At 63.0% G+C, this 21276-nt stretch overlaps 1 protein-coding gene across 11 annotated transcripts; it reads left to right on the top strand.

The window, feature by feature from the left end:
- The first annotated feature begins 48 nt into the window (after window positions 1-48).
- Window positions 49-16277, top strand: SMPD4 (sphingomyelin phosphodiesterase 4). Of its 11 annotated transcripts, XM_081541955.1 has the most exons (23): window positions 2183-2293; window positions 2386-2546; window positions 2636-2832; window positions 3022-3105; window positions 3786-3872; window positions 4575-4717; window positions 4811-4886; window positions 5363-5471; window positions 5551-5603; window positions 5986-6137; window positions 7489-7621; window positions 9548-9619; window positions 11172-11258; window positions 11840-11911; window positions 12598-12743; window positions 13038-13128; window positions 13331-13431; window positions 13738-13901; window positions 14022-14227; window positions 14389-14622; window positions 14719-14850; window positions 14952-15080; window positions 15203-16277. In XM_081541955.1, the coding sequence occupies exons 3-23, from the start codon at window positions 2830-2832 to the stop codon at window positions 15530-15532; spliced, it is 2604 nt and encodes an 867-aa protein (XP_081398081.1). In that variant the 5' UTR covers window positions 2183-2293; window positions 2386-2546; window positions 2636-2829; the 3' UTR covers window positions 15533-16277. The 11 variants fall into 11 exon arrangements, with proteins under 11 accessions (XP_081398078.1, XP_081398080.1, XP_081398083.1 ...); XM_081541952.1 differs by lacking the exons at window positions 2183-2293; window positions 2386-2546; window positions 2636-2832 and adding an exon at window positions 49-157; XM_081541956.1 differs by lacking the exons at window positions 2183-2293; window positions 2386-2546; window positions 2636-2832 and adding an exon at window positions 102-1018.
- Window positions 16278-21276: the final 4999 nt, after the last annotated feature.

Genomic DNA, 21276 nt, shown 5'->3' with positions numbered 1-21276 from the left:
GGGGGCGGGGCGGGGGTGGGGCTTGGCTTTGCGCACGCGCTTTTCGCCGCGTCCGCCCGGGGGACGCGACACACGCAGCTTGATGACGACATTCTGGCGCCGAGTCGCCGAATGGCGGCCTCCGTTTCTGAAGCGGGCGACGCTGCGGATTCCTCAGGTGAGCGGTGGGAGTCGCGCGCGGTCGGGACCAGCGTCCCGGCGGCCTCCCCAAACCTCCGCAGAAGTCGGCTCCGTTCCCAAGCGAGCCCCGGGCCTCGGGCCGGGGCGTCGAGCGCCGCGCCGCGCCCTCCCACCGCCTTCCCGCGCGTCTCACGAGACCCGCCCAGGCGGGCGCCGGGTTAACGTTTCTGCGCGCGGTGGGGGACAGACAGCCTGGGGCTCCCCGGCGAGCGCTGCGGGGGGCGCGGGGGGTGGGTCTCGGCCTGACGCCCACCCCCGCCCCGGGTGTGCTGGCCGTGCGGAGCCTCGGCTTCCGAGGATCGCCGGGTAGTGGCGAGTCGCAGACGGGAGGGCCTTTTGCTCGCTGCGCGGCCGGAGGAAGGCCCCGACGAGATAGGCACCGCCAGGGCTGCGGCTCCAGGAGGGAACCCGAAGCCGGGTCGGAAGGCGCTCCTGAAGGCAGCGGGTGTGGAGGTGGAGGGGTGAAGCGGAGGCTGGGTGCCCACCGCAGGCGGCGCGGCGGGAGAACCGGGACGCTGCCCTCTCCCCGAAATTCCTCTGTTGGGCGCCTCGGGCTCACTCCTCAGCCGCTACCTCTGCCAACTTTCTCCGAGCAAGGAGCAGCTTTCAGCTCGTCATCTCTGAAGCTCTGCCCTTGGCCAGCAGTGCAGGGTTTTATGCCGCCTTGATCGTTTCTGAGTAGTGCATGGTGTTCTCTGGGCCGCTTGGTTCAGCACTGGAGCGTTTTAAGTCATCCTTAAAACTGAAGCCGATATTTAGTTTAATTAGGAGTTGAGCAGACTCAGTGTTGCTGGACCGAGATTTGGCTACTCACAGCTCAATAGCGGATACTCCAAAGGCAAGTGTCAGGAGAAAAGAAAGGTTTTTTTATCAGAAAGTTGGAGAAGCCAGACTGGTGTCCCAGAACCGACTCTGAAAATTTTGCTCCAGTGTGACAGTTTTTAAAGGGATAAGGGGAAAGAATCTCAGAATCATTGCGGCAGGAAGTCAAGCTCTGCGACACTTACCATGTCATGCAGGCTGGTGGTCTCCTCCTGATTGTTCTTCAGCTGTTGTCTCGCCTGCTAATCTGCAGGATTGCCAGGAGGGAACCTGGGGGCAGAGAGCTGGTCATTCTTTCTCATTCCTGCTGTTTTTTAATCTAGGAAAAGTATCAACAAGTTAGGCAGGGCTTTTTGTGCATTCAGTAGACTCTCAGTAGAGTCAGGAGTTAAATGTCACCTGGTAACCTCATTTCTGCAAGGTTTGAGCAGGACAGAAATAGGCAGACAGGAAAGGGCGAAGGACTTGCTTACAGATCCCCTGCCAATACTTCCCCTGCCAATAGTCCACTTCTGTGGGACTGGGGGCAAAAGTCTGTCTTCTGAAACTTCTTTCTGTGGACATTGGGCACCGTATTCCTCGAGTGGAAGACATGGGTGTGAATCTGTAGCATCTTCTTGCTGACAGTTTTAGCCTGTTTACATATATGGGCAGAGCAAGCTACAATTATTTTGATGCCCGCAAAGACGTAGGTTATTACGAACAGCAATGTCAGTCCCATTGTCTTGAGGCCAGTTCTCGGAGCTGTGCTGGCCGTGGACGAAGCACCTCATGTCATGGCTGCAGTGTGGTCATCACGCAGCTGGCTCTCCCCCTCTGCTGGCAGGTGCAACGTCTATAAACAGCTCAGGAGCGTACATCAGAGTTTCCTGACCGTCAGCGGCTTGTGCCGGCTGTTTTGTGACCCAGGGGGGCCGGGCAGACTTCAGCTTTTCTACAGACGGGTGGGGGGCGTGTGCTGGGGGTGGAGGTGCCCAGCACCCTTGGTCTCACTGGGAGGTGTTCGTAATGTCCAGTGGCAGAGATGCCCACCCAGCCTCTCCATCCATGTATTCTGCCTGCCAGCTACCCCCTCAGCGTTGTTCCTTGGCCATGGGCAGAGCTGTGCCAGGAGAGCCGTCAAGGGACACAGAGGCTCTGACTCTGCTGGGTCTGGATGTTTTTGGGTTCTGCCCCGCAGGCACAGGGAGTGGGAGTCTGGAGAGCTGCCCCTGATCTTCTAGTAGCCGTTCAGAGGCCCTGCTGGCGGAGCGTGCTCGTCCCCTCCCCCCTCCCTCCTCAGAGGGAGCAGGTAGGACAGAGGAGGGGTGCCCGCCTTTCTCTAGAGGGCAGAGAGGAGGCGTGTGGGTCTGAGTCCTGGCTGTGCCTCCGTTTCCCTCGCAGCACTGACCTCGTACCACAGGTCATCGTGAGGATGCGCCTTCTATTCTTGCTCAACAGGCTTTGCAGCTTAAAACTGCATCCGTTGGCATCTCATGGTTGTGTATGAGAATACGGGGCCCGGTTGGGCTCTCAGCGCAGGGCGTCTCGAGGCTGACCTCCAGGTGCTGGCTGGCTCTGCTCTTAGCTGGAGGCGCAGAAAGAGCCTGCTTTCAGGGTGACTCAGGCTGCCGGCGGGTCCGGCTCTTTGCAGGGTGAAACCGAGGGCCCCGTTTCCTCGCTGCTTGTTACCCAGGACTGCTCTGTATCGTACGGTTCTCACGCTTGAGACTTCAATCTGTCTGTAAAAGCCCTTTCAAAGAGCATTTGAACAACCAGAGATGGGAATCTGGGAGAGCTGTCTTTAGAATTCTGCCTGCCTGTCACTGAGGAGTAAATGAGAAATGGATGGTGAGCCCCCGGAACCAGGCCTGGCACGTGGCAAGTGCCATGCTTTACCACAGGTTCACTCCCACAGACCTGGCTCGAGCTGGCCGCTGGCCTGCGCGTGAGCAGCGCTCCTGCAGACAGGGGCCGTGGGTTGAGCTCTGTGAAGTGCTGTGGTACCTTGTTGTTGAGGCTCCGTCTCTGTCTCTGCAGCGGTCCCCTGAGACGGCCACTCCGGACCCTGCGAGGCAGGCTGCCATGGCGTTCCCCCACCTGCAGCAGCCCAGCTTCCTGCTGGTAAGTGTCGGCTGCCCGCCAAGGGCCCACGGGACAGGAGTTCTGTAGCAGAGGGACTGGGGAACTCTCCAGCGTGTGCTTTTTGGGGAGATGCGCTGGGAAACAGTGGACTCCGGTTAGGATCCTCAGGCTCGACTCCGCCCTCTTCTGCGGTGGGACCTCAGGTTTACGCAGCCGCTGAGCCCCAGTTTTGTCATTTACAAGAGGGGTTCATAGAAATGTCAGTTCCCCAGTCTCCTGGCTCTGGGGCGGGCAAGGGAGGAGAACGGACATCTGCATCTTCACGTCTCGTAAATCCTTACACGAAAGCGAGGTGTTCTGATGACCCTACTGCTGGTGGTGAAAACTGGAAGGTCCCCGCTCTGCTGGGGCGCCAGGCCTGCGCTTTCCTGTGGATGTTTACCTGGGAGCAGGGTTTTCCTGGTATCCCCCTAAAGCCAGCAGATCCAGCTCCAGCCTGTGCAGCAGGGTCTCTGCCTCTGACTGAGACGCTGTGGACCCCACCCTCGTGTAGAGACGGCCGGGGCCTCGCGTTCCCTGGGCAAAGCCTGTGCGCACAGGGCCTTCCTTTCTCGGGTTGGGGTGATGTGAGCTTTGCGTGTCTACTCCTGCCTGTCACTTGGACTTCCGGTCTGACTTCCGGCAGGGCGCTCACCGTGTTCTGCTTGGCTGTCTCCTAGGCCAGCCTAAAAGCCGACTCGATAAACAAGCCCTTTGCTCAGCGCTGCCAAGACTTGGTTAAAGTCATCGAGGACTTTCCAGCTAAGGTAAGGCTCCGCTGTTTTTTACAGGGGTGTGTCCCACATGCTCCCAGAGGAAGGTCCGCAAGCCTCCCTCCCACCTCCGGGCGCTGCCTGCGGAGGCCTGACCCCGGGTGCGACTCAACGTCTGCGACGTGTAAACACGAGAGCGCGTAGGTCAGGGCTTCTCAGCTGCCGGCCCACAGGGGCCGTTGGCAGTGTCTGCAGGCGGTTATGGTTGTCACACGGGCAGCGCTGCCGGCTCGGGGCAGATGGAGGCCGGGCGTCCCTCCCCCTACCTGCCCGTGCACAGCACGTCCCCCGCGGCGGAGACCCGTCCAAGTCCAGAGGTCCGCCGTGCCTGGTTGAGCCCTGGTGTACGCACTGAAGTGTGTGTCTATGCCACAACCGGAGTCAGCCCACAGGAAGCGCAGGTGGGGCCAGGATGCCAGCCCAGACCAGGACTCGCTGCCAGATGACAGGAAGTCCATTTCCAGGCTCGCCCTGGGGAAGGACGCGTGGTGTCACCCTTTCTAGTAAAGCTCTTTGCAGGCCAGAAGTTTTTGGTGTTTTTAAACATGCCTCTTAGTCATAGGTTGGCTTACGTAGCGGAGCCAGACACGCAGCAGCCACGTCGCCATGGCTGCCCCCGGGCTGGGGAGCAGGTCCTGGGCACAGGCCCGGCGGGGCCCCCTGGAGAGCCTGCTCTGAGTGCCCGCGCTGTCACAGGAGTTGCACGCCGTCTTCCCGTGGCTGGTTGAGAGCATCTTTGGCAGCCTGGACGGCGTCCTGCCTGGGTGGAACCTACGCTGCTTGCAGGGCCGCGTGAACCCCGTGGAGTACAGCATCGCCATGGAGTTCCTGCACCCTGGGTGGGTCGTCTGTCGCCCCTGCGGGACCGGATGTCCTCAGGGAGATCTGTTGGGCTTGCTGTTCACTTTCCCGTTTCTGTTGTTCACGTTCAGAGGCCCAATGATGAAACTGGTGTATAAGCTTCAGGCTGAAGATTATAAGTTTGATTTTCCTGTCTCCTACCTGCCCGTAAGTAAGCCACGGTGGTGAAGGTGGGCTCGTGGCCAGGCGCCCGGCTTAGTGCCCGTGGTGCTGGCAGCGAACGGGCCCGAAGGGTTGGGACGGTGGCCAGAACACCCTGGTGTCTGGCTCAGGAGGCATCCCACGTTGGAACTTCACCAGTTACTTTGTTCCCAGAGGTGATCTGAACCCTGCCGGTGGGAAGACCCAGGGGCCTCCCAGCTAAGAGGCAGGGCACGTGTCTAGAGGCTTTGTTTTACTGAGTCTGCAGTTCTGTGGGGCGAGTTAAAGGGAGGCTCGCTCATGGGGCTCAGGAGCAAAACAGATTCCATCACATGCTTGGCTGGGCCGAGGTGCACCCTGCTGCGACGGGTCTGGTGGGGACACAGGGACAGTGCATGACGGGCAGGGAACAGCGAGGTTCCCCAGGCGGGGTCAAGGCTGGGCTCTGCCGCAGCCTCCCCAGGCCGCCCCTGTGTCTACAGGGGCCCGTGAAAGCGTCCATCCAGGAGCGCGTGCTTCCCGACAGCCCCCTGTACCACAACAAGGTCCAGTTGCCCCCCGCCGGAGGGCTCGGCCTGTACCTGGCCCTCAGTATCCTTTGTCGGCCGGAGGGTGGGGGCCGGGGGGTGGGGGGGACCGCCCTGCTGTTTGCCCCTTGACGCACCCTCAGATCCCTTCGAGTACTACATGTTCTTCTTTGCGTTGAGCCTCATCACTCAGAAGGTAAGGAGGGCTGAAGCCCCCTATGGGCGGGGTGGGGGCTGCCCAGGGCTCCTGTCCAGGCAGGCCTGGGCTGGCCACCTCCCGCCACGTCTCCCCTCCACCCACAGCCTTTGCTCTTCAGGCCACCCTCACTGAGCGAGGGTGACGGGCTGGGGCGGGCGGGCGCCCCGAGTGCTGGTCCGGGGGGCTTCCTGCAGGGGATGCCTGCCGGGCGGGGGCAGGCGGGTCTGTGGTGGGGGCCTTTCTCCGGGCCTCGCCCTGGGTGGTCGGGACCCTTGGGGGCAGGGCCCGTGTCCTGCCGCACTAGGGGTTGAGCCTGTGAGGAGGGGGTCAGCCGCTAGGGGCAGGGTTTGCAGCCACACTCACGGGGCTCTGTTTCCAGCCGCCGCCCGGGGCCCTCCATGTCCGCACCTCCGACTGCGCCTACTTCACCCTGGTGGACAGGTACCTGGCGTGGTTCCTGCCCACGGAAGGCAGCGTGCTGCCCCCGCTCTCCTCCAGCCCAGGGGGCCCCAGCCCCTCGCCAGCCCCCAGGTGAGGCTCCCGGCCGGCGCCCGAGGTGCCTGTGCGTGCTGCCGGGTGTGGGTGGGCCTCCTGGCGGAGCGCTGCCCTCGGGACGGCGGTGGTGCCCTGCGTGCAGAGCTCTCTCAGCCTGAGGCTCCACAGCCCAGCTGCCCTGCGCGGGCTGGAGGGCCGGTGAGGGCTTCCCTGAAGCGGTGGGTTCTTTGGCCTCGGGAACGAGAACAGGCTGTGTTCTGCGTGTGGCCACCCTCTCCCCATGGGGCACCTGAGCCCAGGCCGGGCGGAGAGCAGCTGGCGAGGGACTCAGAGCTGAGGACGGCCGATGGTCCTGGAGGTGGAGGACCAGGGGGTGCTGGGCTGTGGCCTCTGCTGAGCCGGATGCTGGGGTAGAGCCCTGGGCCCTGCCGGCCCGCCTCCTTCCCTGGAGGCTGGCAGCTCTTTCCTGCGGAGCCCCCCACCCGCTGGCATGTGCTCGGTCACCCCACACTCGAGCGGCAGGCGCCTCGAGGACGGGCCAGAGGGGCAGGGTGCGGAGTCGGGGCTGGGGGCACACTCACACCCCAGACCAGCTCCAGCTGCCCCGTGACTTCTGGGCCAGACTCGGTTCACTCCTTCTAAGGGCTGATTTCAGGCTTTACAAGTTGCGACAGGTAACGGAACTTTCACGGGCTCTTCATCCTCCTCGTTTGCGAGGTGTCTTATTCTGCAGATCTGTGTGTGTTTTCCTGACCTGTTCGAACAAGTCACAGACACGTGGCTGTCAGGCCTTAACTCCTGAGTATTTTCCAAAAGCTGTGGTCTCCTCTCCCTTCCTGCAGAGCGGGGGGCCGCCAGCCCGTCCCCACAACCCGCTTGGGCTTCCCCAGCCCCTTCCCTCCCGCTCGGGGTGTCTCTCCGTCGTCCCGCAGCCTGTCCCAACCCTGATGGCGGGTGTGTGTGCCGTGCCCTTGCCCTGGGTCCTCAGGCGTTCCCCGTGGTCAGACCCTGGCCGGCGGGGCACCCCTGAGCCCTGCTCCCGCTGACCTGAGTCCGCGGCCGGGCTGAGGGATGACGCAGGCCCTGCTCCTGGGAAGGTGGATAAGCGCCTCAGGTCTCGGGTCATGAACCTGGGGGACCTAGTGGGCAGCGTCTGCATCCCTCGTGGTCCTCGGCCAGGCACGTTGTGGATGGGCAGTGCCAGCTGACGCTCCTCTGGTCTTGCCCCCCTTGTTCTTTGGGACGGCCCTAAGGAAGCCTCCTCCCCTGTGCGTGTTCACACACGGCTGCTCGGCCAGCCCTGTCCCTGCCGGCCCGAGGTGCAGCCCAGGTGGCCCGGCCCCCGCCCAGGCCGCCCCAACGCGCGCCGTGTCTGTCTGTCCCCCAGGACGCCAGCCGTGCCCTTTGCGTCCTACGGCCTGCACCACACCAGCCTCCTGAAGCGGCACGTCTCCCACCAGACGTCAGTGAACGCGGACCCCGCCTCCCACGAGATCTGGCGGTCGGAGACACTGCTTCAGGTGAGCGCGGGGCCCATCTGTGGCAGCTGGTCCAGTGCTGGGCGCCGCCCACCCTGTGGGCAGAGCCGAGAGGCTGCGCCTGGCGGGGGCAGTGGGCAGTGCTAAGCTGCTCGTGTTACAGATGGGACGGGAAGGCGTTTGCCCCCTTGTCCCCTCAGTGTCACGGCGGTGTTTCCACCCTGGACTCCGTCCGTAGAGCTTCAGTGTTTGGCTCCTGGTGACACGATGGCTGTCCAGCCTCTCCGTTTCTGTGGCTTGGCTCACCCTCTGGCGACCAGCGTGTTTCAGGCACTGAAGCCTGGGGCCGCCCCTTGGTCAGCAGGCCCGTCCGCTCCCTGCGGGGCCCCCATGTGGGTGGCAGGCAGCCCCGAGCCTGTCTCCTGCGCCTGCCCCGGAGAGCCTGCTGGTTCCACGGCTGGACTGCGGGGCTGTGCGCGTCACCACAGCGGGCTTGCTGGGAACCGGGAGTGTGGCCGAGATGGGGTTCTGATTTTTTTCTTGGAACCGTGGTAAAATACACGTAACATGGAACGTAAGTCAGAAACATTTTAAGGCAATAGTCACGTAGTATTAGGGTGTTGGCATTGTCATAACAAGTTTCCAGAACCTCCCATCCGTGAGACCCAGTGTCTGTCATCAAACAGCAGCCCCTCCGTGCCCCGCCAGCCCTGCACCCACGTCCCGCTTTGGTTCTGAGATGGACCCCGCCCGGTGCCTCTGTCGGGAGAGTCAGCAGAACCTCTGTGACTCGCTGACTCCGCTTCGCTCAGCAGGTGTCCGCCAGGCTCATCTGCGCGTTGTGAGCGCCCTTCCCTTCTCAGGCTGCGCGCAGTCCTGCACGTGTGACCACGTGTCGCTTGTCTGTCCTTCTGACGGACACGTGGGCCGCTTCCATGTCTTGGCTGCTGTGGTTGTCCTCCGGAGCCTCGCCCTTTGCGGGGCTCGGGGGTACTTCTCTGCGGTTTTTGAGGACCTGCCATGCTGGTTTCCACGGTGGCTGAGCCGTTTTTCATCACCACCGGCGGGGCGCACAGGCTCGTTTCCCCACATCCTCGGATGCTCGCTGTGCCCTGGGTCTTGGCTGCGGTGTCCTAGTCTCAGTGACCGGCCTGTTCTACCTTTCGCGTCCTCGTTGGCCACGTGTGTGTCTTTGGAGAAGTGTCTGCTCGCGTCCTTTGCCGGGTTTTGGGTTGCCGTTTTTGTTGTTACTGATTTCTCAGCGGTCTCTGTATAGGTGAGGTGTTAATCCTTCCTCAGATACACGGTTGGCGAGTCTTTTCCCCATTCTGTGAGCTGCCATTTTACTCTATGCATTGTATCTTTTGATGCACAAGGGACAGGTTTTAAGTTAGGTTCTAAGTTTCCTCACTTGAATGTGCTGGGTCCCCTTTACCGGGCGGGCTTTCCCTGGTGGCCGCGGGGCTGCTGTCTGGTTGTGGCGTGCAGGCTGTCGCTGCCGTGGCTTCTCTCGCTGGGGAGCCGGCTCGAGGCGCACGAGCTCAGTACTTGTGGCTCAGTTGCCCCGCAGTGTGTGGGATCTTCCCAGACCAGGGATTGAGCCTGGGTCCCTCGCATTAGCAGGCAGATTCTTAACCACGGGGCCCCGAGGAAGTCCCAGAAAAGCTTTTAATTTTCACACAGTCCAGTTTTTCCCTTTGTTGGCTGAGCTGTTGGAGTCACACGTAGGAAGTCATGGTCAAGTCCGGGCTTGTGAAGCTGAGGTTTACGGTTTTACCTCCTGTTCTGGGTCTTTGATCCATTTTGACTTGTTTCTTGTTGACGGTGTCGAGTGAGCGTCTGACTGCGTCCGTGCGCACGTGGGGCCCTGTTTTCCCGGCAGCCTGGGTGGAAAGCTTGTCCGTGCCCTGGCCGCGTGGTCTGGAGCCCTCTTCGGTGACCTGTTGACCCGCCCGTGCTCTCTTGCAGGTGTTTGTGGAAATGTGGCTCCATCATTACTCTCTGGAGATGTACCAGAAAATGCAGTCCCCTCACGCCAAGGTATGTGGCTGCCGCCGTTCCTCCTGCTGCTGCTGCATTTCGGCGTCAGAGCTGGCTGTGGGCTCGCCTCCCTGGGTGCCGGGCGGCTTGTGCTGTGTGCTGGGCTCGCACCCTGCCTTCCGCGGGAGCCGCGGGTGCTCCCTGCCCGTCTTGGTGGCAGCCCTCCTGGGGCGGCTGGGGTCTGACAGCCCCCTTCAATGCCCGGCCACCCGTGAGTGCGGAGGCCTGGGGTCCCCGAAGCCCCACTGCGGCCCCTGGGCGGGTCGGGGTAGGGCTCTGCTGAGGTGGGTGGGGCCGCAGCACCCTCCACTGCAGACTGCACCCTTGCTGCACGCGTGGTCCTCTGGGCCTCCTCCGGGCTTGGGGGCCAGTGGCCACTGCCGTCCTGAGGGGATTTGCTTTCAGCAGGGCGCCCCAGGAGCGGGAGGGCGGAGCGGGGCCAGGCTCCACCCTGGGCCTCGTGTCCACTCGCCTGCCCTGCCTGCCCCGTCCCGCGGGGGCCACTTGGCTGCACCGCCCTTGCAGGCTGCCAGCACCTCGGGGGCCTAGCCCTCCTCCAGGTGACTGGGGTTGGGGGCACCGTGAAGGCTTAGCCAATTGCCCAGAAACCTTTTGCCCTTTGCCGTCTGTTTGGGCAGGAAAATAACGCGTGAGGAGGCAAGTTGTGTGGAAAGCCGGCTGCAGGCAGCCCTGGGGGCGCTGCTCTGGACTCTTGCAGGCTGTGGGCCCGCAGGCTCCGTGGGCTCCACGGGCTCCACGGGCTCCCCAGCTCCTTGCTGAGAGCGTGGCCGGGCTGTCTCCCGGCGTCTCGCATGTCCCCTGGGTGAAGGGTGGCACTGGGGGGGGGCCAGCCCCCACAGGTGGGCTGTGTGCGGGGCGGCTCTGGCTGCCACGGGGGTTAGGCAGGGGGCGGGGGCGGGGGCAGACAGTGGGCCAGCCTCGCTGCCCCCTCCTCAGATCCAGGCCCCTGGGTGTGTGTGGCCTCGGCGGGACTTGACGGGAGGCTGTGTGTCTGCGGTCCTGGTGGGGTCGGGGCCAGTCTCCCAGGGGGGATCCAGGGCAGGCCTGCGGGCGGTGTGCCACCTGGTGCCCCTCTGGGACCCAGCCCGTGCGGACAGCTTCCAGGCTGGGGCTCACATCGGTGCTACAACACCTGGGAATTGACCGGGAATTGGTCACATTATGTGCTAATAAATCTCCCTTGGGAGCCCAGGAAGTCCAGTAAATTGCTGATTCTTCTCTTCTGGGCGGAGAGGTCTTGGTCTAGAACCGGCTTCTCACGTTTCCGTTTCATGCCTGAGCCTGGGCCTGTGGGCCGGGTGACAGCAGCGTGTCTGGGGAGGGGCCCGGGCTCCCTGGGCCACAGACACACGAGCTGCCTCTGCCGCCAGGGGCAGGTGGTGCCTGGTGTCCGGCCCGAGGCCGCGGGGCCTGCTGCGTGGCGTGGATGCTCACCGGCTGTGCTCTGGTGGCACCTGTTGTGGCTCCAGGGATCCTTCTCACTGTCTCTCTCTCTCCCCGCCCGCCCGCCGCCCGGCTTCTCTGCGCTCAGCTGGAGGTCCTGCACTACCGGCTCAGTGTCTGCAGCGCCCTCCACAGCCCTGCCCAACCCAGCCTCCAGGCCCTCCACGCCCACCAAGTACTGGCCGCTCGCGTTCTGTCCCCTTCCCCCCGCCCCATGGCGTAAGCCCCGGAGCTCACGTGTGCGCAGCAGTAAAGCCCCAGGCTGGCCAGGGTGACGCAGAGGCCCCTTCCAAGCAGAGCCAGGCCCTCCCACTGGGATTCGGCATGCACTCGGGGGGCCAGGAGTGACCCCCGGGACCCTCTGGCTGTGCTGGGGTCACTGGTGTTGCCCAGCCAAGCTCCAGGCCAGCCCAGGTGTCCAGCCCACGAGGGTCGTGGTGCTGCGTGCTCGGCCACGGTTTGTGGGGGAAACTCTGCAGCCTTTGAAGCACAGGCCTGGCGCCGGGGGCTGACCGAGGACAGGAGGCCCCGGGGCTCATGGGTGGCGACCTTGGGGAGACTGCAGTCTGCTTAGGCAGAAGTGCCAGGGACGGACTGCAGTCAGTGGGATGGGGGTGTGGGGCCAGCGAGCGGCTTCCCGAGGGTCACTGCTCCCCGACATGACCCCCACGGAGTTTGGGCCTTGCTCACGGTCAGGGCTCTGCCCACATCGCCCTCAGTGGGGCCTTGCAGCCCTGAACTTAAATTTGAACACAGATGAGATGTCATTCATTTCTGCCTGGCTCCCACACAGAGGAGGGACAGGAGGTTCCAGAAGGGCCACCGTGGGTGAGCCTGGGCTGGGGAGGGCCTCCCGGGCAGCAGCGGGGTCATCCGCAGCGGGAGGCCGCCCCGTGGGTGTCTTGAAGGCAGAGGGCCTGGGCAACAGCGACAGGCTCCTGCAGGCACCGTCTCAGGCCGGGAGGCACTGAAGGGGACACTGTGTCTGGCGGAGCAGCAAGAAAGCGGCCCGCGGGCCGCGGTGCAGGCTCTGGCCGAGGGGCGGGAGTGGGAGCCAGAGATGCCGGGGGTCGAGATGCGTGGGGGGCAGTCCCGGGCGCCCCTGGAGCAGGCGGCGCAGAGGGGCCCTGTGGTTTTTGTCACCGTTACGGCGTCCTCTTCCCTCCGATACGCTGGCAGGTGCACAATGTAGAGACCCAAAGATGAGGCAGAAGGGACCGCCTTGGGGGTCGCCAGCCTGTGCGGGCGTTTCCACATGAGGGCGGCCTGTGGGACCATTCCCTGGGCCCAGGGCTTCCTGCGCCCCTCTTGCCGCTGTTCACTGCGGGCGAGCCTGTGGCTGGGGGGTGGGCATGGGAGCAGCCGCCGGGTCTCAGAACCTCCCCACCCTTGTGGACCTGATGCCCAGCTCGCGGGACGGGGTGGGGGTCCTTGTCGTGGAGGCTCCACCGGAGCTCTGGGTGCAGGGAGCCGCCTGGGCATGGGTGTTAGCTGATGCACCCCCTGGCCCCCAGGAGTCCTTCATGCCCACGGAGGAGCATGTGCTGGTCGTGCGGCTGCTGCTGAAGCACCTGCACGCCTTCGCCAACAGCCTGCGGCCCGAGCAGGCTTCACCCTCTGCCCACTCCCATGCCGCCAGCCCCCTGGAGGAGTTCAAGAGGTGGGTGTGGGCAGGGGGGCGGTCCCCTGAGCCCTCCTGGTGCGGGGGTGGGGGCAGCAGGGAGACCCTCCCACGGCAGGCAAGCCCAACTTCTCAACTCTGCGCCCCTACCCCCCACGCAGGCAGGGGAGGGCCAAGGCCTGACGCCAGGCCAGCAGGGGCTGGCAGAGTGGGTGGCGTGTGGGTCAGGCCCATGTGCTGCGTCCCTGGGGTGTTCTCTGAGGAAAGGGCTGCACACATGAGGGCTTGCCGGGGGGCCTGGGCTCTGTGGGGTGACGCCCCCGCCCCCCGCAGGGCCGCTGTTCCGAGGTTCGTCCAGCAGAAGCTGTACCTCTTCCTGCAGCACTGCTTTGGCCACTGGCCCCTGGACGCGTCCTTCAGAGCCGTGAGTGCCGCCTGCGTCCGCGCGTGGAGAGGGAGGGGCTTGTTTCAGCAGCCCCGACCTGAACCCAGCCGCCCACCTGGGTGGGCTCCCAGCCTCACCCTGCGGGAGGGCCCCCCGGTGGTCTGTCCTGAGGGGCAGGGGTCCTGGTGGTGCAGGCCCCTTCCTCCCTTCCCTCCAGCGCCAGCCCCCCCTGTCTCACCAGGTGCTGGAGATGTGGCTGAGCTACCTGCAACCCTGGAGGTATGCGCCCGAGAGGCAGGCCCCGGGCAGCGACAACCAGGCCCGCAGCGTGTCGGAGAGATGGTGAGCCCGTCCCGGGTGCTATGAGGGGGTCCCCCGTCCCCTCCTCCCCCGCTGTGTCTCTGGGGGATCCCCCCCGTCCCCCCCTCCCCCGCTGTGTCTCTGGGGGATCCCCCCCCCCGTCCCCTCCTCCTCCGCTGTGTCTCTGTGGGGGGGTCCCCCCTCCCCTGCCACGTGCACTCAGCCCCGCCCCGGGGAAGGGCCTCTTCCGTGAGGACCCCGCCCTCGGCCGCCTGTTCTGCCCCCTCCCGTCACCCTGCTCGGGGTGGGGGAGACAGCCTGGAGGAGCCCTGACTCACCCCACCGCAGGGCGCCCTTCGTGCAGGAGAACCTGCTCGTCTACACCAAGCTCTTCGTGGGCTTCCTGAGCCGCGCGCTGCGCACGGACCTTGTCAGCCCCAAGAACGCGCTCATGGTGTTCCGCGTGGCCAAGGTCTTCGCGCAGCCCAACCTGGCCGAGATGATCCAGCGGGGTGAGGCCCCACCCAGAGGGCACTGGAGTGCTGGGCCGCGCCCGCTGCTGGCGGCCTCGGGCCCCCGGGGGGACTGCCTGTGCCTCAGGGCCACAGCCAGGCTGGCGTGCTGCCTTCCAGGCGAGCAGCTGTTCCTGCAGCCGGAGCTCGGTGTCCCGCACAGGCAGCAGCGGCTCTTCACGGCGCCCTCCTTCAGCGGCAGCTTCCTGTCGTCATGGCCGCCGGCCGTCACCGACGCCTCCTTCAAGGTGAAGAGCCACGTGTACAGCCTGGAGGGCCAGGACTGCAAGTACACCCCGATGTTCGGGCCCGAGGTCCGGGCGCTGGTGAGTGGTCGGCGGTCCCGCCCCTCCCTGTCTGGCTCCGGGGAGTCGAGTTTTTGCTGATGACAGACTCGGCGTCTGTGGGAAGGTGCGCCTTAGCCCTCAACACTCACCGTGTGGGCGCCAGGAGGCGGCCGAGCCCGCTGACCCCCGCCCGCCCGCAGGTCCTGCGTCTGGCGCAGCTCATCACGCAGGCCAAGCAGACGGCCAAGTCCCTCTCGGACCAGTACGGGGAGAGCGCGGCCGCCCGCCCCTTCCTGTCCTGGCTGGGCTTCTACCCCGCAGACACCAACGGCTCCTATGCAGGCAACGACCTGGACGAGATGGGGCAGGACAGCGTCCGCAAGACGGACGAGTACCTGGAGAAGGCGCTGGAGTACCTGTGCCAGGCGTTCCGGGTGCGCCGGCCGCCCCCAGCCCCGCCCTCCGGGCCGCGACGGGTGGGGGTTGCTCCCCGGGCCTCGGATGTGACCCCCTGTCCTGCCGCCCCGCAGCTCAGCGAGGCCCAGCTCGCCCAGCTGACGCTCGCCCTGGGGACGACGCAGGACGAGAACGGGAAGAAGCAGCTCCCGGACTGCATCGTGGGCGAGGACGGGCTCATCCTCACGCCGCTGGGCCGCTACCAGGTGGGGGCGGGCGGGTCCGGTACCAGGCGAGGGCGGGGCCTGGGGTGCAGGGCGGGGCGGTACTAGGCGAGGGCGTGGCGCTCAGTGCCTTCCCTTCCCAGATCATCAGCGGGCTGCGGCGCTTCGACATTGAGTTTCAGGGCGACTGGGAGCTGCAGCCCATCCGGAGCTACGAGATCGCCAGCCTGGTCCGCGCGCTCTTCCGGCTGTCATCCGCCATCAACCGCAGGGTGAGTGTGGGGAGGGCCCCGCCAGACCCCCGGCCCCCGGCGGCCCCCAACCGCAGGGTGAGTGTGGGGAGGGCACCACCAGCCCCCCGGCTCCCACCCGCTGAGCCTGCCGTCTGCTCCAGTTCGCAGGCCAGATGGTGGCACTGTGCTCGCGGGCCGACTTCCTGGGCAGCTTTTGCCGCTACCACCTCTTGGAGCCCGGGTTGTCGGGCCGGCGTCTGCTGAGCCCCGTGGGGCGGGGCCACGCTGCCAACCGCGCGCGGGGCCCGCGGCTCAGCCTGCGCTTCCTGGGCAGCTACCGGACGCTGCTGTCGCTGCTGCTGGCCTTCTCCGTGGCCTCGCTCTTCTGCGTGGGGCCCCTGCTCTGCGCCCTGCTCCTCGTGCTGGGCTACGTCCTCTACGCCGTGGCCATGACGCTGCTGACCGAGCGCGGCAAGCTGCACCAGCTCTGAGCGCGGCTGCCCGCCGCTCCCGGGCCACCCTGCGCCCATCACCTCCGCGCTTCTCCGGCTGGTTTCTCGCAGTCCCGGCAGGCAGGACCCAGGCCTCCCTAACGGGGAGGGCAGCGCAGTGGGCTTCGTGCCTCAGCCGGAGGCCTCGCAGGGAGGCGCCTTTCTCTTCACCGTGTGAAGCTCAGGAGTCAGGCCTCCCCGGAGGGCCCGCAGTCTCCGGCTCCCGAGAAGAATCAGGCCCCAAAAGGGAGTCCTGAGAAAATTAAGATGGTGGTTCTCCTCTGACGTATGGTTTTAAAGCTAATTTTGCTGCCAAGTCCGGGCTGCCCACCTGCATCTGAGGAGAGGAGGCCCCCAGGCCACGGGGCAGGCCGGCCTCGTCTGGACACCTTGTCCCTGCAGGCGGGCGGGCTGCCCACCCTGGTCCACAACCAGAGGAGGTCGGAAGCACCATTGGTGTCCGCATTCAGAGCAGGCGCTTGAACAGCGAGTGGTAACGTTCAAACATTCCAAGTGCACAAAGGCCACACGTTCACAGACCCTCACAGCCCCCCACGCCCTTCGCTCAGATGACACACTGAGGGGCACTTGCCAACCGAGATTTTTAAAAGCCTTTGGCGTCTGTTTAAGTTTTCGTGGGCTTTGTGTTTTAATGTAAACTCAGAACAGTGGCCTTTTGTGCCTGTGACCGAAACCCAAAGCTGTGACTGACCCTGGCTCTGAGTAAACCTGTCCTTGGTCTCGAGCCCCATGGCGCCATCCGTCAAGTTCTTTGGACATAGGAAGTTCAGGTTTCAACCGGTTCCCGCGGACAACACCAGCTTTGTGACCAACCTCTGAGATGATGGTCTGGGGTCCCACGTCCACGGCACCAGTTCCTGACGACACCCCTTCGAGGCTTCCTCTGATGGACGTGGGCCCAGCTGCAAGGGTGGGGACCCCCGTCTCTCCGGGGCTCTGCTTGCCCCCATGCCCCCTGTGCCCACACACCATTAACTGTGGAGCAACCACACTCTGTGGTGCCCGCAGCCGTGCCAGGATGGGGGGGGGGTCTTCACAGAGCAGGATTCAGAAGTCAAAGCAGACGCTGAGGTCAAGGGACCAGGTTCCACTGATGCTTGGGCCTAGAGGGCGGGGTGAGGAGGGCAGCCAGGGCCCGCAATGCTTGGCGGCTTCGCCCAAGGGGCCGGCGTGTAGGGCGCTGGGGACCCCGCCTTCACACGGACCCCGAGGTGGTGTGGGGGCTCTGGCTGCAGAGTGGAGAGGGGACGGAGCGGAGCCCATGAGGCCGAGGTCCCAGAGGGGAAAGGCCGCTGTCCAGACCGGGGAGGTGGGCGGGGGCCCAGGTGGAGCTCTCCATCCCGCCCAGCCCTGCTGCTGCCCAGCCACGGCCGCCTCGTCAGGGAGGAGCGGCGGCCGGATTCCTGGAGTCACAGCTTCCTGACAGACGTCCTGTTGGCCTGCCGTCCAGGGCAGCCAGCCCAGGCAGGCTACAGGCCCAGACCCCCGGGGCACCGGCCTTAGGGGGTGCACCCCACCCCTCCACTTCCCCTTCAAAGGCCACTAACTTCGGCTTCCCTGGAGGCTCAGTGCTGAAGAACCCGCCTGCCGCTTCGGAAGTCACAGGTTCCATCCCTGATCTGGGAAGGATCTGCGCCAGGACTGCTGAGCCTGAGCTCCCTAGAGCCTGCGCCCCCTAGAGCCTGAGCTCCGTAGAGCCCTCTGAGCTCCCTAGAGCCCTCTGAGCTCCCTAGAGCCTGAGCCCCCTAGAGCCTGAGCCCCCTAGAGCCTGAGCTCCACAGCAAGAGAAGCCACTGCTGTGAGAAGCCTGCCCACGACTACTACAGAAAAGCCCACGACGCAGTGAAGACCCAGCAAAGGCAAAAATAAATCATTGAAAAAACACTGAGTCAGCGGCTGGGCTGCTGTGTGCCTGAGGCGCCCCCTCCCTTGCACGGCACCCTGTAAATAACAGCCTTATTTTGCTGCGAACACCTGCCATCAGGTGGCTTCCTGCCCGTGGGCACCGCGCCTGGTGCCTGGGCTCAGCCGGTGGGTCAGCTCGGCTCCAACTGGACACAGTCGCCACCAAGCTCCCTAAGCAACAACCTGAGCACACGTCCTACCTCGTGGCTCCGAGCCGCTTGGAGGACATGGAGGTTTCTGTAGAAACAAGTGGAGTGAGCCGGTGGGGGGACGCTGCTCACAGGTGCTGCGGATCTAGCTGATGGGCCCCGGGTTTCGGAGCTGCAACTGAGCTGCAGGAGGGGGCGGGGGGCGGGCACAGCGAGAGGAGACCCCCGAGGAGGGGCTGCTGGCCCGGCTCCCGTGGGGCAGGCCGGAGGTGGGGGTTCTGCACACTTCCTCAGCCCCACCCAGAGCCCCAGGTGGTTTATACCAGCTGCCCACCCCCTCAAGCCCCAATGCCACCCAAGTGCTGCCCAAGGGCCACACCAGTCGCCTCTCAGAGCCCCTGGCCTCCCAGCCCCGCAGCTAATGCTGGACTCACTGTCCTTCCTGAACTGCTTCCCACAACCCTTCCCATCTGTTCCAAGCTTCTGTGTCCTACAGAACGTCCCCGGGAAGCTCAGAGTCCACGCGTCTGAAATCTCCAACGAGAGACCCAAGCTCAGGGCAGCCTGACCAGTGAGAGCCCCCTGCTCGGCCGGCCCTGCTGCCTGGGACTGACCTCCTCCACTCTCCTCTCTGGGAGCCCGAGGACACTGCTGGGCTCTCGGGCGGATCTCTGAGGGTCTGCACCCCCTCCCTCCTGCCCAGGGAGCCCTGCGCTGCCTGCCCCCACTCCGTCCTCCCTGCCTCTGCCTCCCGGGCTGGACTCAGGGCCCCCTCTGGACTCACCGCGTCTGCAGATGAAAGCAGAGAGGCACTTCTTGTCATCTGTTTGGTGCTGGGCACTTGGAGATGCTGAATAAATGACACTGATGACCAACCATCCATCCAATGAGGACGCTTGCTCTCTGTGGACGAGTACGGTTCTCTCTTCTCTCCGGCGCTGAGCGAGGACACAAGAGCTGCACGATGAATACGTTTGACAAATAACCTACTATACCTATTATATACACTTCCAGGCATCAAAATACGAACTATTGGGTAAATTAGTTTGTCATGACCAAAAAAGGACTAGGACAGGGTCCTTCAGTGTAACGTTGAATGATTGAAGGGACCTGACCAAGGCTCAGATCACCGACTGATGCAGAAGAAATGAGCTAAAGGGACCTCCCTGGTGGCCCAGCGGTTTTAGGAACCCACCTTGCCATGCCGGGGAACTAAGATCGCACAAGCTGGACGCTGCAATCAGCACGGTTCCCGCATGACATAAGGAAGACCTGACACAGCCTAATTACTTTTTTTTAAAGAAAAAGCTAAAACTAGGACCTTTAGGAGAAAACACAGGAGTGAATATTCAACAGCGAACTCACTGGTTTTTCAAATATGACAACAAAAGTGCCAGTGATAAGAAAAAACTGCAGAGAAATGGAAATCTTCCCAATACATGTCTTCCCATTAGACTGCTTGAGTAATGACGACGATGCCTTTTGCGGCTTCCCCTGCCCAGCTCTCCCTGCTCAGGGAACTGGAACTGCAGAAACACTGGCCCTGGCAGAGGACGGAGCGAGATAACACACGGGGCCTCTAGGCTCTGCTGTGACTACGGCAGAGTAGAGAGTAAGAAAGCGGCCTCCATGTCACTGCCCTTAGAAAAGACTGTGATTGTTCCCCATTTGACATTTATTTAAATCATCAGGTAATTTCAGTTCTAAACATATTCCCCACAAGAGCCTCTAGAATGATGAACGGAAGCAAAGTCAGTCTTCCTGGCCAGCCCCGAGCAAACAACGTTCTCTCCCTCTTAACCGAAGCTCATCTTGTGGGGCTGCAGCGGGCACAGCGGCAGGAGCCTCCTCCCAGACCGCACAGCCCTGGCCTGCACAGTCGCTGGCACAGTCGGCTTGTCCGTGACTTTGCCCAGGAGGGTTATGATGGCCCAGGAGAGCAGACGTAGGAAGAGCCCAGAGACCACTGTGTAGCAGAAAAAAAGCAAAGGGGATTTCATGGTGGTCCAGAGCCAAGACTGCGCTCCCAGTGACGCGAGTGAAGACCCAACGTGTCACAACTGAGACCCAGCACAGCCAGACAGACCGATTTTACAAACCAGAACAAAGACAGACAGGAACTGACGACTCCCTGGGACACTAAGACTTGCGGTGAAAACACAATCCAAGTTGCAGAGCGGTATGTCTGCCGCGAGCCCGTTACAGAAACAGGTGAAAGCCATAGCGGATGAACAAGTCCGACCCACAGGCATGGCCGTGTAGGTATGTAAGCACAGAGAAGGCTTGGGCAGCGTACACGCCTTGCTCGTGACAGGGACGGATGGACTTGGGGGCGTCTGTATTGCTTGAGTCGTTTCTACCCAGGAGGACATACTTCTGTCCTGGCTGATGAGCAGCTGCCTGCAAGCCTGACCCAGGGCCCTTGGCCCACCTGCACCCACTTCCCTGAAGACCCGATAGGGGCACTGGGTGCCCTTAAGATAGGAGGCTGCCCCTCCCATTGTTCTTCAAACTCTCAACCTTGTTCACACCGAGCCAGATCAGTGACTCATCGACTGTCCTGCCGGCCCCCCACCTGGTACTGGCTCTTGTGGAGGTCTTTGCTACAGTTCAGTTGTTCTCTGTACCCACCTGTCTGTCTCCAAAACAGGGCAGCGGTTTGCCCTGAGTCCTCACTGCTCTGATGGATCCCGGAAGAGTTGGTGGTTTTCAGTTTGTTCAGCTCTTTTTGTGTTGGTGAGGATGACAACCAAGTTCCTCGCATGCGGGCCAGGAAACCAGAATATGTATATATATTTCCCCCCAGTTGTTTTTAAAATTCTCCATGGTTTCAATCACCATAACCATCTTTTTCTGCAGATTTTAAACATATGTATTATACAGTACTTTTCTGTTGGGCTTCCCTGGTGGCTCAGTCAGTAAAGAATCTTCCTGCAATACAGGAGACCCAGGTTCGAACCCTGGGTTGGGAAGATCCTCTGGAGAGAAAAATGGCACCCCACCCCAGTATTCTTGCCTGGAAAGTCCCACGGACAGAGGAGCCTGGCGGGCTGCAGGGTGTGGGTCGCAAAGAGTGAGTCACGACTGAGGAACCAAGCCGCCACCAGCACGGCTTTTCTGTAAATTCTGTTGCCTAGAATGACTTGTGGTCTGTTTCTGTCGACTGAATCTGAATCCTTCCCCTTGACCCAACCACGTCTGGGCTTCACTGGTGTGATTCTGCCCTCACAGGTCACGTGGCATTGAGACGCTGGGTTCTGCTCTTCTCTGAGGAGTGCTGACTTTTGTTCTCTAGGCAGTTGAGTTACTGGGAGACTACAGGGGCTTTTGGAGGCTGGGCTTTACGTTTTATTGGGGCAGATGAAGTTTGACTTCGTCCTTACTCTTCGTGCAAATCTCTTATTTCTAAAGTACGGCCTTTATTCCCAAGCTGTGACTCTTTTGGAGGTTAAATGAAAAACTTCTCTGTCTTCTCTGAAAGCATCTCTGTCAGTTTCCAAACTTGGTCTCCCCGGGAGTTGGCCGTTTTGGCCTCTGGCTCTGTCCTGCCCCAGGACGTTCTGCATTTCAGGCCAGCCACGCACTTGAAGGGAGTTCATAGCTCCGAACTTCCCAGCACCCTGCAGTTTTCACCCATGACCCTCTCCAGCCAATAAGCTGGCGGCTTTC

This window comes from Giraffa tippelskirchi, chromosome 11, assembly GCF_054371585.1.
Source record: "Giraffa tippelskirchi isolate mGirTip1 chromosome 11, T2T-mGirTip1v1.2.pri, whole genome shotgun sequence".
NCBI lineage: Eukaryota > Metazoa > Chordata > Mammalia > Artiodactyla > Giraffidae > Giraffa > Giraffa tippelskirchi.
This window is presented reverse-complemented; position numbering and strand designations above follow the sequence as displayed.